Source organism: Penicillium malachiteum (assembly GCF_028827825.1).
Source record: "Penicillium malachiteum strain IBT 17515 chromosome Unknown utg000001l:1.0-8184562.0:1.0-8186909.0, whole genome shotgun sequence".
In the NCBI taxonomy this organism is placed as follows: Eukaryota; Fungi; Ascomycota; class Eurotiomycetes; order Eurotiales; family Aspergillaceae; genus Penicillium; species Penicillium malachiteum.
In genome coordinates, this window is record NW_026643094.1 from 251,520 (window position 1) to 268,921 (window position 17,402).

The 17,402-nt window shown below is 47.4% G+C and overlaps 7 protein-coding genes across 7 annotated transcripts; 3 read left to right on the forward strand and 4 right to left on the reverse strand.

The window, feature by feature from the left end:
* Nucleotides 1-105: 105 nt before the first annotated feature.
* usgS (transmembrane protein UsgS) lies at nucleotides 106-1,660 on the forward strand (the record flags this gene model as incomplete). The annotated part of the gene is made up of 5 exons (XM_057083532.1): nucleotides 106-163; nucleotides 454-560; nucleotides 632-804; nucleotides 865-1,258; nucleotides 1,313-1,660. 5 exons carry the CDS (start codon nucleotides 106-108, stop codon nucleotides 1,658-1,660), a joined length of 1,080 nt encoding a protein of 359 aa, XP_056949681.1.
* A 420-nt stretch (nucleotides 1,661-2,080) lies between these two features.
* Nucleotides 2,081-4,742, forward strand: N7483_000095 (ribonuclease P/MRP protein subunit POP1; the record flags this gene model as incomplete). The annotated part of the gene is made up of 2 exons (XM_057083533.1): nucleotides 2,081-2,431; nucleotides 2,493-4,742. Coding segments are annotated over 2 exons (2,601 nt in total), but the record flags the coding sequence as incomplete, so codon positions are not given.
* Nucleotides 4,743-5,149: 407 nt separating this feature from the next.
* N7483_000096 (Mic19 family protein) lies at nucleotides 5,150-6,123 on the reverse strand (the record flags this gene model as incomplete). Its single annotated transcript, XM_057083534.1, has 3 exons — nucleotides 5,150-5,689; nucleotides 5,828-5,885; nucleotides 6,065-6,123. The coding sequence occupies 3 exons, from the start codon at nucleotides 6,121-6,123 to the stop codon at nucleotides 5,150-5,152; spliced, it is 657 nt and encodes a 218-aa protein (XP_056949683.1).
* Nucleotides 6,124-7,866: 1,743 nt separating this feature from the next.
* Nucleotides 7,867-9,451, forward strand: glkA (glucokinase glkA; the record flags this gene model as incomplete). The annotated part of the gene is made up of 2 exons (XM_057083535.1): nucleotides 7,867-8,049; nucleotides 8,147-9,451. The coding sequence occupies 2 exons, from the start codon at nucleotides 7,867-7,869 to the stop codon at nucleotides 9,449-9,451; spliced, it is 1,488 nt and encodes a 495-aa protein (XP_056949684.1).
* A 1,809-nt stretch (nucleotides 9,452-11,260) lies between these two features.
* On the reverse strand, nucleotides 11,261-13,074 carry N7483_000098 (cytochrome P450; the record flags this gene model as incomplete). Its single annotated transcript, XM_057083536.1, has 4 exons — nucleotides 11,261-12,166; nucleotides 12,232-12,846; nucleotides 12,969-13,005; nucleotides 13,070-13,074. 4 exons carry the CDS (start codon nucleotides 13,072-13,074, stop codon nucleotides 11,261-11,263), a joined length of 1,563 nt encoding a protein of 520 aa, XP_056949685.1.
* A 1,376-nt stretch (nucleotides 13,075-14,450) lies between these two features.
* On the reverse strand, nucleotides 14,451-14,924 carry N7483_000099 (ankyrin repeat domain-containing protein; the record flags this gene model as incomplete). The annotated part of the gene is made up of 1 exon (XM_057083537.1): nucleotides 14,451-14,924. One exon carries the CDS (start codon nucleotides 14,922-14,924, stop codon nucleotides 14,451-14,453), a length of 474 nt encoding a protein of 157 aa, XP_056949686.1.
* A 74-nt stretch (nucleotides 14,925-14,998) lies between these two features.
* Nucleotides 14,999-16,350, reverse strand: N7483_000100 (ankyrin repeat domain-containing protein; the record flags this gene model as incomplete). Its single annotated transcript, XM_057083538.1, has 2 exons — nucleotides 14,999-16,265; nucleotides 16,328-16,350. 2 exons carry the CDS (start codon nucleotides 16,348-16,350, stop codon nucleotides 14,999-15,001), a joined length of 1,290 nt encoding a protein of 429 aa, XP_056949687.1.
* Nucleotides 16,351-17,402: the final 1,052 nt, after the last annotated feature.

The window sequence follows — 17,402 nt, forward strand, 5'->3', positions numbered from 1 at the left end:
ACAAATTATGATCTTTCCTTCTCCTTTTATTTTCATTTTCAATCTTTACAACATTCACTCGCACCAGAATCGGTTATTACTGCACACAGCCCAATTTGGCCGGACATGCCGAGCTTCGAGCCTAATGCCGTGATTCGCGGCTTCCAGCTCACCGTAGTAGGAAGTATGTCACATGTGTCCCTCAATCCGCAATGTCCGCATGCAACGATCAACAGTTGCAATTAAGAAGAACTACCATTTCACTGCTTCAACTGTCTCCTCGGGACCTCCGGTTGCAGAGTGTCTCCCTGTGGGGCTTTAAATGGAGATGGTCGTGGGCCTTGACCAGTACATATGGAGTACCTACAACTGGTGCCTGGTTCAAGGCCCACAAGAGCAGTTACTAATTTGGACTGCAAATTTGACCAGGCCCCTTTAATTGATCTCCGAGACTGACGAGTATTGTAACTATAGCTGTTCGAGCTCTGAAAAATCCGGACCTTTTCAAGCATGAACATTTCCGTCAAGCAGCTCTGGCTGTTGCAGTTGGAATTGTCATCCAGCTGATTGTTCAAATCCCAGTATGTCCCGAAATTGCAGCTTATACTACTGGCTCACATGGATAGTTGAGATTCTAACTATCATGTATTAGATTATTGGCCTCAAATTTATCTTGTACCTTCTCTCGTGGATCATTGATCTAGAAAGTGCAACATGGGACAACGATCTTCTAAGTGGACTAGAGTTCTTGTCCAAATCTGTTCTGCAGGTCCCATTCGTACTGATGGCTTTAATGGGCCACCTCACTCCGACACTTGATGAGATGTGAGTTTTCCAAAAGGGAAAAGAAGTCAACCTATTAGAAGCTCTGCTAACCCAACGTAGCTTTATGCAATCTATCCACTGGGTGGACAGTACATACATTCAGAAGCACAAGTCTGAGGACCCCAACACCTTGCGTGCGATGTACTACCCCAATCTGCAGCTCTTTCCAACCAAGGGCGGTCCTCGTCAATCACGCCCTAAGATGGAGATCTTGTTGGCCTTTGCCAATCGCTATGGCAAGAAACTTGCGCTCGGACTAGGAGTCTACTTCCTATCCATGGTTCCTATCATTGGACGATTCGTGATGCCAGCGGCCAGTTTCTATACCTTCAAATCCAATGTTGGCACCGGTCCGGCTGCAGCTATCTTCGGTGCTGGTCTGGTTTTGCCTAAGTCATACATTATTCAATTCCTGCACACCTACTATGCATCCCGAAGTCTGATGCGTGAGCTTGTGAGTTTGACCTAATTACCTTGACAACCATTATTGGTCTAACACTATATCAAGCTCGACCCCTATTTCCGTCGTATCAAGTTTACCCCGGAGCAAAAGATCCGCTGGTTCCGTGACCGTGAGGGCGTTCTATTCGGCTTTGCCTTTGCCTTCACTGTTGTGCTGAAGACTCCTTTCATCGGTGTCCTTATGTATGGAATTGCCGAAGCATCTACAGCATACCTTGTTACCAAGATCACCGACCCACCACCATTCCCTGCAGAGAGCGAGGACTTTGCTGAGAGCCAAGTCACCTGGAAGAACAAACACGACTTCCTGCGTCTGTCGCTTGACAACCTGGACAAGCTGAATGTGGCTATTGAGGAGAAGACACCTTCTACTGATGGAAAGAAGTTTTCTTGATCAACCCAAATGTTTCCTCGGAGAATGTAGACCTGGCACCTGGGCAGTTCTGGAAAATTTTAGACTCAAGAGGTCCTTGAAGAGTATTGAATAAAACCTTGAAGAATGCATAGCGCTCAATTTGTTACCATCGAATAGCATGATACTAGTGTACTAATACACGGTTTAGAATGATTTTCTTTTTCCAAAAGCTAAAATTTTTTATCATATCTATGAATGGTGTCACAGAATTTATCATCTGGAGAGAATACAATAAAATAATAATGATAGGAATAAATAGTTGTGTCTATACTATGTTCCCACTAACTATAAGTTGTACTTTAGTACATAGTCGATTCGCTATGTAGCGGGGCCGCCGATCAATGACGCGCCAAGCCCCGACAACTTTTTAATCCGCTTCAACTACTTGATCTACAAGACTCATTAGCTGCCACCATGGCCTCCAATCCTGCCAAGAGGAAGCCCTTTGGCAACTCGGGACCGCAAGCGTCTACGGGCGCATCTCGAAAGCGCGCAAAAACATTTGATGCTCGCACCCTCGCTGTGCAATCAACCGACGCTGCCCTCTCGGTGACAGGCGAGTTAGATGTGGACGCCTATGCCTCTGCCCGTGCATTCGAAATACAGGCCCTCGAAAAGGGGATTCAACGTTCGAAGGATGCCAATACAAGCAGAGCTTTTCAGAAAGTGCCGCGTTCTCTGCGGAGGCGGACAGCGAGTCATAATGTGAAACGGGTTCCGACGAGGCTGAGGGCGAGAGCGAAGCGTGAGGTACGATTTTACTCCACAGAGGAAGAGACCCAGACCATGTCTAACGTAAAGCCTTTTTTAGATGGCCGAAGATAAAACGCCGACCGTTACTGCGCGTAGACGAAAGCCCACGCAAATAATGCGCATCCGCCTCGAGACTGCTAGACGTGCGCAGAACCTCAATGCCAAGTCGAAAGCACGACGTGCAGCGAAAAAGGGCGAATCAGACAAAGAGACTAGCAAGAAGCTAAATGCTGAGGGTAGTCATTCTTTCAACACTGCGCCGAGAATACCCAAAATCAAAAAGAATAAGCTTTCAAGGCCACCTCCACCTGAAGCTAAGTACCGCAAGCGTCAGCAATCCAAGACTTGGCTGCCGACACACATGTACCATGCGAAGCGCGCACATATGGCGACGACCAAAAATCCGATTTGGCGATTTGCAATTCCCGTCTCGCCCACTGAGAAAAGTTATAGGCCGACCCATAGAGCGCGTGGGTCTCGAGGTGCAGTCGCATGGGATATGAGCTATATGTCTACCATTCAGCTTGAGGGAGTGGAGCAGTGCATTGAAACTGTTTTGCGAACTATCGGTGTTGTTGGAGATGAGGCATGGGCTACTAAAGGGAAGAAATGGAGGGCTGGCACTCGGTCACTCTCTGCGTGGACATACGAGAGCAATGATTCTGCAAGACCGATCGCACCTGTGACTATGGTCTGGCGTGTACAGGAAACCCCGGAAGATGTTGAGATGGCCAACAACGATCAAGATAAACCAAAACAGCCACGACGGAAGCTTTGGATTCGTGTTCACCCGTCTGCATTCCTGCAACTGTGGACTGAGATACTTGAGATATCCAAGCTTCAGAACCCCAGTGTCATGGTGGAAGACTTGAGATTTGATATTGGAAGTATTGAAATTACAGGCCCGGGATCCGTCGAAGCATTGCTCAGTGCATTGAGACCAGTTCTCACTTCGGATGGCAAATCTCCAGAGCCTGAGAGTCCAGAGACTGTCTGGTCTTCTTTGCTGGGCGTATCAAATTCATCATCACTCCCGCAGAATGCCCTTCTATCCTTCTCCATCTCAGACCCCCGCATCCAATTCCCACCGCAAATTCTCCGGGTTCCTGACACTGAGTCCCACATGAATGATCTGGCTATGTTACTGGCCAATTGGTCTCCAGATCGAACGCAAGGACCTCCTGCTATTTTCGAACGGTCAAGTCGTCTAGCAGCTGCACGCCAGCTACCTAGCCAGAAAGCCATCAACCGCCGCCGCACAATTGCTGGCCCAGGCATTCATCCCGCTCCCCAGTCCAATGACCCGCAAATTCCAGTTATGGTACTTGCAAATCGGCCACAGGCTTCCTCCAAGGGAACGAGCGCACCGGGGTCATGGACTGTGCTATTACCTTGGAAGTGTGTTGTTCCAGTTTGGTATTCGATCATGTACTGCCCGCTCTCTAGCGGAGGAAACCCACGTTTTGGTGGCCTGAAGGAACAACAACAGCTCGCCTTTGAAGCAGGTGAAGCATGGTTTCCGGGTGACTTCCCTGGCACCCGTGCTGGTTGGGAATGGGGCCAGAAGGAAGCAGAAAAGGCTCAAAAGGACTGGGAAAGAAGACCTAAGGGTCGTCGAGTGGAGTTTGACAGTCTAAATTTGGGCGATAGTCACCCTAAGGGAGAAATCGGAGATGGATGGGCATGTGACTGGAAGAGACTTGCCCAGGGTTCATCGCATGACGCAGCGGAAAAGACTACGTCGACCCAGGACACAGAGTCGGACGAATTGCCCTGTCCACCTCTCAATCTCCAAAATATCCGATACCCTCCTAACAAGACGGACCGCACCCTCAGCCATCTCTCTAAATCACCTCCTGGCTCTGGCGCGCTTGCCTCCGTACACATCACACTCTCCAGTCGTGGAACACCCACTCCATGTGCCCGCATTTATCGTCTCCCTGCAGACTCTTTGCAGCGCCAAAAATGGCTTGCTTCGTCCTCATCTAAAGATAAGAAAAATGGACGCCAAGGCTCTACATCATCCGATGATGAAGTAAGACGCCAACTCGCACAATCACTTATATCGACTTTTACGTCAGAGAATGATGCATCAAATCATTTGGAAGTTCCCAAAGAGGATGATCTCATAGGATTCGTCACTTCTGGAAACTACAACCTTACAGAGGGCAAGGGAACTGCCATTGGGTCGATTTTATTGTCAAAGGTTCTGACACATGATGTCGCCAAGCCGCACGAGAGGAAAATGTGTATCGTCCGTACTGCCGGAGAGAAGATTGGACGATTAGGATTGTGGGAGCTGGTTTAAATGTTGAAATCCTGTGCCAGCTAGATACATAGAGCATATTCTTGAATGATCATGAATGGATACGAATCATCCCAGACCCAAGCTCTTTAGCACTAAGAATAAACTGTAGACCCGCGAATCGGTAGTTGCTACTGGGTAATCTGGAAGTCCTCTAGGCTCCCTGCTACTACTGATCCAAAAACCACATTCCACATAGCAGTAGATGATCATTCGAAACCAATTCCATTCCATGCATTTTTCATGGCGAACAAAAAGCACAATCTATACATACAGTACAGCAGCCCCGAGTAGTAAATAAACCAAAACAAGTAATATGGGATCTTTATGCAGGCCACAATTCCAAAGCTGCGGTATCATCGTATGGGGAGGTAAGAGAGATAATGAGACCCAGTCAACAAAGACCTCCTCTAACCCACAATACGATCCACAAAGGCGGCCTCCATCCTGGCAACCTCCTTCTTAAAAGCGTCAACCTCCTTCCAGCAGTCCAATGGTCGACGATCATTCAGTCGCAGACAACCAACAACATCGGCCTTGGCCTTCTCAACACCCTCATCCAAATCAAGCAGCTTGCGTCGTCCATCCAGCTGGGCGCGCAGCTTCTCGACATCGCTCATAACAGACTTTGACGAAACATCACGCTTGAGTCCTTCTTGTGGCTGCTCCTGCTGCTCAACGGGTGCAGTGAAAGTAGGAGCATCGTGTTCGCGACCAGCGAAGGGAATTCGGGGCGCATCAAGGTTCAGCGATCCGACGGTGTAGCCGTTTTTGCGTGCGACTGGGGCTGTAGCGGCGGTAATGGGGAGGGAGCCTGTGTCCTTTGACTCGGAAAGACGCCTCTCGATCTCAGCGAGGGTTTGCTGTTCGCGTTCGTGGAGGCGCTTCAGCTCTGCGGCGACGCGGTTTTGGATTTCGAGTTCGACGGCCTTAGCGCGGGATGCGTCGGTCTTTATAGTATTTTGTGAGTTTTTGTAGTTCTCAGAATGAGATTTTGAATTGAATTGATATGATCTTGAGAGTGGCTTGAATTGGGAAGCATAGATGGGGTAATTGATGTGTTGTATGGTGGGTATCAACTAACGTACCTCGCCGTTGGACTGGAGGGCATCGACTAGGTTGGAGGAGAACTGGATGGGAGAGTTGCTATATCTGCATTAGCATGGATTTCTGTTCGTATCCCATCATGCTATCGGTAAATCGAGGCAACCAGAAGCCGAGTACCATGGCAATTGATAATCCCCGGGTGATGCTTAGCCACCGGAGGCGGTTGTTTCGTATCCCGATAGGACTTCGGAGATCTTGTGAGTTATAGGGAGCCATACCTGGAGAAGACATGCTTGGAGTCACCCGCAGCCTCGGGCTTAGAACTACCAGCACCCATGATTGTAAATGATCGTGATATCAAATCGGATCTAGAGAAGGGCGTGAGAGATGCGGTTCACCCGAAGCTCCGATACTTCGGGTCACGTGTGATTAGTCAACTATTTACCAGTTGGGAGCTCTAACCTTGGAACTCGTCAACTGGTCAAACTCACATTTGAAGGTTCACATACTCAACTGCATAGGCGAATGTTTACCCCAGGCTACTTTGAGAGACCTAACGAGGTAGGCTCATGGAAATAAGAAAGAAAAATAGAATTCTTGATGAATCAGATAGATGTAATCCAACTGAACAAATGCTAGATCATACCCGAGTAGTTGAAGAGCCTATGCTACAGATTCCCACTTGTTCACTTGGCCCCATTAACAGGTTGAATTGTTCTTTTGCAGATTCTAGACTTCTGCATTCAAATACCAACCATGCATTCTACATGTATGGTACTCCATATGCGATGTCTGTATGACGTGCATGGCACTCGGTACTTCGGGAACCTTAAAAACAAGGCTCTTTGTTCTCCATGTGTCCGAGCTTCACACTGTTTCTGTTTCTGTTCTACAGAACCATCTAATACAGAAAGAGATGTCTCAGTGACGTGGATCTTCAGATTGTCACATTGTAATTAAAGGGATTTTCATCTCTTACTACCTGTGAAGCCAAGCATTTCCATTCCTACGTTGAAGAACTGAAATCTCGTCCTCGGTTTCGTCATTGGTCCTAGCTAGATTAGGATCATCCACCCGTTCTTCTGTAGAAGACAATTCTATTCCCCGACCTTTAACGCGCGAATCCACTCATTTAATAATGAGAACTAAGCGTTAGTTCTCGGGATTCCGCCCACTCGGGCTGCGCAATCCACCCGATTTCTTGTCCGGGAGCCGAATGTGTGATGCCGACCATGCCGACAATCCCCCGAATCACCAGCTTTATGAATGGCGGGATGGTTTCTAACTTCCAGGTATAGACCTATAGCACAGGGATCTTTATGTCAGATCGGACAAGGACCGGGCAACTTAGCCCGTGCACCTGCATGCGACGCTGCACAGCAGGGTCATCCTTCCCCATGATTCCTCAACTCTTCCGTGCCCTGTACGAATTCCCCCGACCTCCCGCTTCCCTTTAACCACTGTCGCTCACCGGTGAAGTCGGGGAAATACGTGCCATGGAGAGACATTGGACCAGTGCCAGCCATTCCCCACATCTTCTCCGTGGTTTCAAGAGAAGAAATTGATGCCGTCATGCGACAAGAAAAAAAAATACAAAGATAGTCAAACAAATATGACTGAGAACGTCTGATGTACATTTATTATAGTACAAAAGTGAGTGATGTATGACATTGATCAACCCTGCCGTGGAATGTGAGCAATATGCACCTGCATTCGGAACAATGACCTTCTATTCTAGACAACATTGAAAGAAAAAAGAGCCGATCAATAGAACCTTATAATAATAATAATAAGTAAATAATACACAATTACTGCTAATTACCGAAATAAGACCTTAGATCATACCTAGAACCAAGACCCCTCCGGCGAACCCGGTGTTTCTGAAGAGGGAAATACGTAGTTGATTCCCAAAACCCGCAATCGACCGCCAAGGTAAAACCTGTCATGGTGAAAGCCCCTCCCACTTTTTTTCTCTTGATATATCTCTTTCAAAATTCTATCCCTCATCTTCTTATTTCTCCCGGCCTTACTATTCTTTCTACCCTCCGTGCCGGTTTTCTCTCTCTTCCATACCCCCACCATGTCCTCCCCGCTATTGTCAGAAGCCACGCGCATTGCGCGTGAGTTCGATTACCCCGCCGCCGAGGTGCAGCGCGGCGTCGCCGAGTATATTCGCCAGTCAAATGAGGGTTTGGCTAAGGAGAATACTACTCTGAGCCAGATTCCAACCTTCGTTACTGCAGTTCCCAATGGCACAGAAAAGGTATTACAGAAATATCTCACTTCCGCCACTGGCAGCTGGCACCAGTTCAGCGCAACTCTTACTCTCCAATGAATCCCATACTGATAACATGTCTTAGGGTCTGTACCTGGCTGTTGATTTGGGTGGCACAAACTTCCGTGTTTGCTCCGTTCAGCTACATGGCGATACTACCTTCTCCCTCACCCAGTCCAAGATTATGATCCCGCGGGAATTGATGGCCTCGGGCACTTCCAAGGATCTCTTCACTTTCCTAGCACGCCAAATCGAGGCTTTCTTGCGCATTCATCACAACGAGCATTTCGAGGCCCACCAGCGCCGACGACGAGAGGGTAATGAGGAGGAGGATTTGTTTGATCTCGGATTCACTTTCAGTTTCCCTGTCCGTCAACACGGAATCAACTCTGGTACCCTGATCCGATGGACCAAGGGTTTCAATATTCCTGACGCGGTTGGTCACGATGTCTGTGCGCTGCTTCAATCTGCTATTGACGACCTTGATCTGCCCGTCCGTGTGGCTGCTCTGGTCAACGACACTGTGGGTACGCTGATGGCCCGCTCATACACCTCCCCCGGCGAGACTGGAACTCTTCTGGGTGCTATCTTTGGCACTGGAACCAACGGCGCATATGTTGAGAAGCTCGAGAATATTAGCAAGCTCCAACACATGAAGCATTCTCACTACGACACCCACACCGGAGAGATGATTATCAACGCAGAGTGGGGTAGCTTTGACAACCAACTTGGTGTCCTGCCTTGCACTGTGTACGACCGCGACCTGGATGCTGATAGCAACAACCCTGGTATCCAGATGTTTGAGAAGCGTGTCTCGGGTATGTTTTTGGGTGAGATTTTGCGCCTTGCTTTGCTCGACCTGCACAACAACGCCTCAGTGGGACTTTTCAAGGCCAGCACCACATCCAAGGCCTCAGTGCCCTCCGACTCTCTGTTCTACCGTCAATGGGGTCTGGATACCAGCTTGCTGAGCATTGTCGAAGCCGATACCACCAAGGACATGAAGGACATCAAGGTTGCACTGAAGGACCACCTGAACATCGAGAATGCCAGTGATGAGGACTGCCAGGCCGTCAAGATCCTGACTCACGCCATTGGAAAGCGTGCTGCCCGTCTCAGCGCTGTCCCTCTTGCAGCCATTCTGATTCACACCGGCAAGCTCGACACCGATGACATTGTTGATGTTGGTGTTGACGGCAGTGTGGTTGAGTACTACCCTAACTTCGAGGGCCACCTGCGCGATGCTCTGCGCGAGGTCCCTGAGGTCGGTCTTGTTGGTGAAAAGAAGGTCCGCATTGGAATCTCCAAGGATGGCAGTGGTGTTGGTGCTGCTTTGATTGCCTTGGTTGCTAGCAAGGACGAGACCATGCACGCCCCTACTAAGAAATGAATGGGACCTGCATAGTTGAATTCCGTTCCGCTGTATCGAGTCTACCATACCATACCTTCATGATTTATTCCATCGGGTGATTATCTCTACTGGCTGGGCCAGTCTTGAGTTGAAGTTGAGATCATCTGGATGAAATCGCATGAGCCTACTTTCGCTCTATGCGACTCCAGATTCATACCCCCTACCTCATACGCCACTTCTATCCCCTTCAACTACCCTTTCTGCACAAATTCCTCAACCAAAGTTCCTGCTTCTAGCACTGCAAAAGTGCCAAGGAATGAGCAGTGTCCCTTGGAATCAACAATTTACGCGCCATGCCCCTTTCTTTCGTCTTTCCGTTGATTCTGCTATTGCCTCGCTCTAGTAGCAGAATGTACCATTAGCTTTGATTTGATCTTCAAGGAGTTGCGCCTTGGCGCGGGAGGGCATCGTATCTCAGTACATTTTTTGCATCTGGCTCATTTACGATTGAATACACGGAAATTTAAACCACCGATTTCTCTCCAAGTAGTGTAGTAAATAAAGTAAACCGACTTGCTACTACTAGTTTGGACCAGGGACACTGGTAGATTCTGTATCAGTCCGAGTCTGAAGACAATACTATCCATCCATCTGATAATTTGACAGCTATTTCCCGAGGTCAATTTCATTCCATTAAAGGTAAAACCGCACTGGATTCTAGATGCCTCTATATCGCTCAGATCATACAAGATTCGCTGAAATCAACAAATAGGAAAAGACTAAACAACTGCATAAAGACTAAGATAAATGCCCCAGATCACACCACAGGCACTTCCAAAAACGACTCGACGATCCACTGGTATAACAGTGTACATCAGAGTAGAGACAATAGGGCGGTACTTCAACCTGGCAATCATGATAGGTCGGAAATCCTGAAATAAAATCAGTATCTGCATAGAGGAATAGCAAAGGGCAAGAGTAAAACATAAAACATACCAGCAAAACCAACTCCCATAAGCGTTGGAGGCTCTCTCCCTTGAGAAAATTAATCAAAACAACAAACAACACAATATTCATAACACCCGCAAGTGTCTGATCAAAGATAAATTTCATGACGAAACTATGCAGCCCAGACTTCCTGGCTCGAGGGGCCCATTGTTCTTTATCTTTCTCCCTGTGTGACGGGAGTGTATCATCCGAAGACGAAGAAGAGAATAAGGAACGAATAAACGAAAAAGAAAATAAAGATTTCAAAGAACATGATCGTGATGAGCACCGAAATACATTGGCTATTTCGGCGCGAGATGGGAATCCAGGATATCGCGCCTCCAGGGCGCGTTGCCAAAAGAAATTGATCGGCACGATTAAAATGCCATATGTAACGAACTGGACCAGCGCCAACGAATTCAATGTGAATGAGTTCTATCGCTTGTTAGAGAATTATTCCGTCTGAACTTGGGATAAATAATATCCGAGGTCGTAATTGTGATGTGTGAGACTCACCGGACTGTTACGCTGGTCAATTAGTTGTGCAAGGATGTTGGATAAGGCATTGAGGAAGGTCGATTGAACGAACGTCACGGTCAGTGGTGACAGCATAATCGTAGAAGCATCGGACCAGCCATGTAAAAAGGCTTTGAAGCTTCGAGGCCTGGTTTTTGTTTTCAACCTTGGTAAATAGCTGGCCGTTTCTGAGATGCTGGGGGCCAAGTCGCGCAAACGTGTCCTGACTAAGCGGGTGAGATAAAGGGGCGGTGGATCCTCAAGGTACGATCTACATTTAACGAACACCTTTGTTTTAATCAAGAATTTAAGATTTGCATTTCTATTCAAGCGATAACCGTTTAACTAAATCACTGGACTAGTAGATCTTTTTTGAAATTCCACGTTGGGCCCATTCTTCGCACTGGTGAAATGGTCCACCAGTGCCAAATGTCCCCCGGCATCTTCACCCTCACGATCTGCCAACGTCATATCGAATAGAAACACCAATCGCGCTAATGTGAGCCGCATCTCCATAAATGCCATACTCTTCCCAATACATCCCCGAGGCCCAATACTAAACGGGCAGAATGCATGACGCGCTGTTTCCATCTCTTCCTTGGTCGTCTTCCACTTGGCCTCTGATGTCGAGTATGTAGCACCTTCGATCCAGCGTTCAGGTATGAACTTGTCGGCACTCCGATAATACTGTTCTTGACGATGAATCGAGTACACGGGTGTTCCGCAGTTTGTTCCAGCTGGAAGAAATACACCATCAACCATCGCACCACCCTCCATGACCTCGCGTGGAATTGCGCCTGGGACGGCGGGTGCCAGACGGAGTGCTTCATCAATACATGCTTTCAAGTAGACTAGCTCGTTCAATTGCGTGCCGCTGATGATCTCTTCCACTTGGTTAAATGCATCACGCACTTCGGCGACTAGTTTAGCTAGCGCTGATGGCGATCGAACGAGGTAGAATAATGTGGCAGCGAGCGTCGTCGAGGTCGTGTCGCTTCCAGCGATCATGAGTACGTTCGCTTCGCCCCAGAGTTCGGGAGTACTGAGTCCCTTGCCTGTTTCGGGATCTTTGGCGTTGAGAAGGTAGTAGAAGAAGTCTTTCTTCGCTTCACGACCAGCTTGGGCTCGTTCTTGTGCGCGCTTGTTCGCTTCGACTCGGGAATTCATAATGAAATTCCAGCGGTCTTGGGTCAGTTGTCGGATGAAGATTTGATCGAGATGCCATCGGTCTAAAGGCATCCAGAGACCGCACTGTAATTCGAAGATTAAATTAGAATTGAGTCGCGTTTCAATGACTGCTTTCAACTTGAGCATACCACATAGTGCCGATTCGCAGCACGATCCACCAATTTGACCATATGTCTTCGTCCATCTGCAACAAGCATATCGAAGCTCTTCCCAAAACATAACTCCCCCATCACGTCATACGAAAGATAACTGAACCAATTTCCCATGTTCCGCACCACACCCTTAGACTCGGATGTTTCTTTCTCACTAACACTGTACCCAGCAAGAGAAGCACAAAGCTGCCGCACATGAAGAAGCATCACATCTTCCATACCCTTCAGCGCAGCCTCTGAGAACGCCTGACTGAGCACACGTCGCTTGCGCCCATGCGTTGTCTTATCAATAGCATTGTGTGTATTGTAGACGCCCTTGATAGCCGGGAACGCATTATAGAAATCCGCTTTCTGGAGCCGCTTACCATGGCCGTAAATATCATGGAGACCACGGTCGCTATTCACTGAGATGAAATTCGGTGCAACCCGTACATGGGTTCCGTATTCTTTGTGTAGCTCGTGTAGCCAGAGATGTCGGTCTCCTTTTAGACCGTGGTACAACTGTACCCAGGGTGTCAGTGATGCGAGGAATGGACCTGGGATACGACGGAGTGGATGGACGAAGCGGTTATAGAGAATGTAGGCGATTGTCTGTATATTTAGAATTACGTTAGTTAAATGAGGCTTGATTAGACTCGGTTTGTATGCATGATCGACGCATGCGGGCGCTCAATATCGAATCTTATTAATTCAAGTTCAAATTGATCACTTACCAAAACGCCCACCACCGCAGCCAAATCCACTCCTATTCTGTGAAGAGTTAAAGAATTTAATACCGGTTCAACGATCATCGTGGTTGATGTCTGTTCTCAACGTCATTTGATGTTAGTTGTAATGCTTATCTTTGATTGGAATGAGACTTTATACTAATTCTCTTTGTTCCGCCGAGGTTACCCGCCCCCAGCCGTAACTCGGTATCAATGACGAGGGGTTCCGCGTGCCCCCAAGTTTTATACCTTGGAATGTTGGATTTTATGGGGAACTTGAATGAGGGGAGATGTATCTGACTGCCTGTGGCGGATAATCGCGGCTGTTTATGTTTCACTCCTGTGCGATTTGCAATTCGTGGGAGATATGCACGTTGACAGTTGTACAAGTTATGTCTCAAGTCATAATTTCTCCATTCAACCTTAGAAGTTCAAGTTGAAGTAGTCGGATTACATAGGTTCTTATAATACTACCTAGGTATTTCTGGGGCCGACCTACCTACTAGAAAATCCCAGGATCCCATTAGTTGGTCTTGGGAGTTTTCAAATGTTGTTGCCCTGATATTATGTACAGCCTGAGGTGTGTTTAGGTAGCGAAGTTAGTGATTCGGAGAGCCTCCAAGCTTGGAGCTACAACCGAAATTATTTTTACGCTACTGAAGCACTTGAGTTGGTCCTACCCCGAGACACTCAGAATTTCATTCATTGGACTCTGAATGAACTCAATTTTGACCAGGCAACTTGAAACATTGAATAAGCTATGATATTTTGAACATCAATTGATGGAAGATCGGCGAAGATTGGAATAGGTCCCTTGGTATTATTACTACTATCTCGCATAGGTATGTGTCATAACTGAAAATTTCAAAAGTAATCCCAAAAGGATAGGTACATATGTGACTGGATGGACATCTGGATGAAGTAGCCTTACCATAAATATGTAGAATCCATGGATGGAATCTACTAGTAGAACATCACATCCTTCAAGTTGGAATTGATTTGAACCATCATGGACGCGCCCTGGCGTAGAAGTCATATTTCGCGCCCGCGGATATTGCCCCGTACCTTCTGAGTAAGATACATATTGTGCAATTGGAGGTATCTGTTCTGCTCGGACGCATACTGTGGCATACTGAGAGTGGCGTAATCCCTGCCCAGTTCTTCAAATTGACATCTGCTCCATGGCCCAAGAGAATCCCAATTATAGAATATAAAGCTTGTGCGATTGCCGTGGTGAGTATTGTTTCTCCCTCATTATAACGGGAATTAGGATCTGCGCCACTTGTAAGAAGTCAATCAAAAACACTATCAATTCGATCATAATTAAAGCGCAGAGTGCGAAGAGCGTAAAACATGAGTGGTTCACCGCGACCAGTCTTCAAGTTGGGATCTGCCCCATTTTGAAGTAGCAGCCTCAAATACATGAGATCAGTCGAAGTATCCTTAATCGCGTAATGGGTTGCAGAAAATCCTTTCTTGTTCTTCAAGTTAGTCTGCTCCTTTGCTCAAAAGAAAAGTCGTCATAGGGAGGAACTGTCCGCGGACTGCAAGAAAGAGCACAGTGTCTCCGACTTCATCCTGCGCATCAACACATGCTTCGTTCTGGAGGAGAAGCTGAGCTATTTCATTGTTGATCATTTTGACTGCATCAAAGAGTGGTGTCTCTCCCTTCTCATTCTTCACATTTGGATGTGCTTCATGTTCGAGCAGCATGGAAGCCATAGATTTGCTCTGTTTTTGGACTGCAGATCGGAGCATAGTTCTTTTATCATTTGTCTGCAAGTTTGGATCTGCCCTTCTCTCAAGTAATAGCTTGGCTATCTCGGTATTATCATGACACACTGCCTCCCACAGTGCTGATTCTCCCAGGCCATTTTTGGATTCAGCATCAGCTCCAGCCTCAAGAAGAATGTGGACAAGAGCAGGACTATTTCTCTTAGCGGCATATAACAGAGGCTGCATCTGGTTCTCAAATTGTTTGTTGAAATCTGCTCCGTTTTCCACAAGTAGCTTCACCGTCTCGGACGTGCCTCGTGTTATTGTGTTATTGCAAGGAGCAAAGCGGTTTCTTGCTGCTTGTCTATTGCATTGATAGTTGCCTTTGCCCCATACTCAAGCAGCGCTTTAACTATTCCCAGCTGCTTTGAGCCTTTCACATCAGCATCAAGCTTATCTGCCAGTGCTAAGTACAAGTATGTTCGTAGCTCCTTATCTTTTATATCCACTGATGCCCCTTTACTCAATAGCAAAGCGACTATGGAATCTCTTTGATGAGTGATAGCGTAGGACAGGGCAGTTTTTCCTTCGGATGTTGACCCGTCAATTCGTGCACCTTTCTCCAGAAGGTATCTGACGATATTTTCAAACCCATGCGCTGAAACCGTTAACAATGCCTCGCTTTCACCATTGCCATGTAGAGTCTCCAAACTTGCACCTTTTTTCAGTAAGACTTGCACAGCACTTAATTGACCAGATGATGCCGCCATGTAAAGAGGACTTGCTGGGCGACTTGAAGAATTTTCAAGTTCCGGGCACCATTCAGTCATTCCACCTTCTTCCAGAATGAGTTCAATTATTCTTACATGTCCTTTTGCTGCAGCTCTGCATAGAGCTGCATTACAGTCAAGCCGCGTCCCAATAGATGCCCTCCGAGCTGCACCGTGTGCAACAAGGGCCTCAACTATTCTTTCGTGCCCATTATCTGCTGCCTTGATCGATACCGAATCTCCGTCCGGATTTTGGTAATCAACATCGACATTCATGTCTAGGCCGCGCATGACCAAGGGCAGGTCCCCATCTGCAGCAGCCTGAATAAATTTATTCCTGCTGGTTGCCAGCCTGTAAACGATCCTAGACAATCCATTGGGTCTTTTAGCAGGTTTGGATGTAACAGGGGTTGGTCTTTCACGGTTCCTCTCAGTTTTGATTGGCATTGGCAGTGGCGGCTGATTTACCCTGGATTTGGGGATCATGGCGGGAGCCAGCGTTAGAGCAGCTGTAGACTCAGAATCTATTGACGCATTCAACGATCTTTTTGATTGAGAGCCAGGCTCAATAGCTGCTACGAAATCACCCTCAAAGATGGATTGTTCCAGAATCTGGAGGATGAATGCTCGATTTTTGTCAAAGGCTCTAGGGGTTAAACCAACGCTTTGGAGCTTTTTGCGAATTTGCTCCCAAGATTCCTTGTCGGTCAAAGACAGAGAGCCAGATGATAAACTGGAAAGGGCTGAACTCCCGTCCTCGTCACTCTGTTCCTCCAAACCCCTTCTGAGAAGGCGTTCAACATTCACCTGGGAGCAGCTAGGCAAACGGCATTAGTTGATAATCACCTCTGCTATAAAGTCTCTTGATTCCGGACTTACGCAATCATATTGGTGGTCAGCATCGTGACAGTCTGCCTTGACGATGAAATTCTCGCTCGTAGCTCTGTTAGGCCATTGACATTCATTTCAGTGCGTCCCCAGTTAAATTTGGATTTTGATGGTAGGTCATCATAGTGTTGCTTGAGCTTTTTCAGATCCAGCAAGGTCCGATGGCAGCTTTTTAGTTCTTTTTCAAGTGCGGGAAACTCTTCATCGTCGAGGAAATCGATGTATCTAGTATGTGCTATGCCAATAGCTGAAATGAGTCCTGTGAGCTCGTTTTGAACATATTGAAGATTTCTGGCGAGTCAAAAAATGAGGCATTGATCTCATCAGCTAGCGGTAGAATCTGGGTGATATGATCTGAGTGTTCATGGTGGTCAGCGCCTTCGGAGTACATGCCCTGTAACCTGCGATTGCATACTTATGTTGATATCACGATTGGCGGTAATATTTTGAAATACTGCGCCGCCTTGTGTATGGAAAATGGAGGCTCCTTCTTCAGTCAAAGACATGGTCAATGTTGAAGCTGTCTCAGCTACAGTATCGGATTACACTTTGACCATGCAATCAGGCCAACTTGGGGTGCTTGTATGAGCCAGGAAGAATCAAGCTCGATTTTGGAACCCTTACAGAGCCGAACGTCACTTCTGATCCCGAGGGATGGAATTATGACGGATAGGATGCGCATTTCACAGCCCTCAAGTCTGATCAGCTCAGCTCAGCCCCTCTGGCGCGTATATGGCGGTAAACCACGTCGCAGGGCTACAAGTCCTCACGCCGCGCTTCGCGCGGCACTGCCAGTGAAGCAGGGAGCATTCGAAATTGGGGGAGGTATGTCCTCAGAACGCGAGTGCTTGACTGGATGTGTCCACAGCCTCTCAGATAGGTATATTCGCATACTTAAGTACAGGACTTAGTCCGAGTCAGTAGCATCTACAGGTGACTAATGAGTAATGACCGACACCTCTTTGTATACAAGTACCCACAGGGTTACCTACATGGTTACCTACTGGGCTACCTACTGGGCTACATGGAGGGGATGGCTACCTATTAAATAGTTAGATATAGGTAG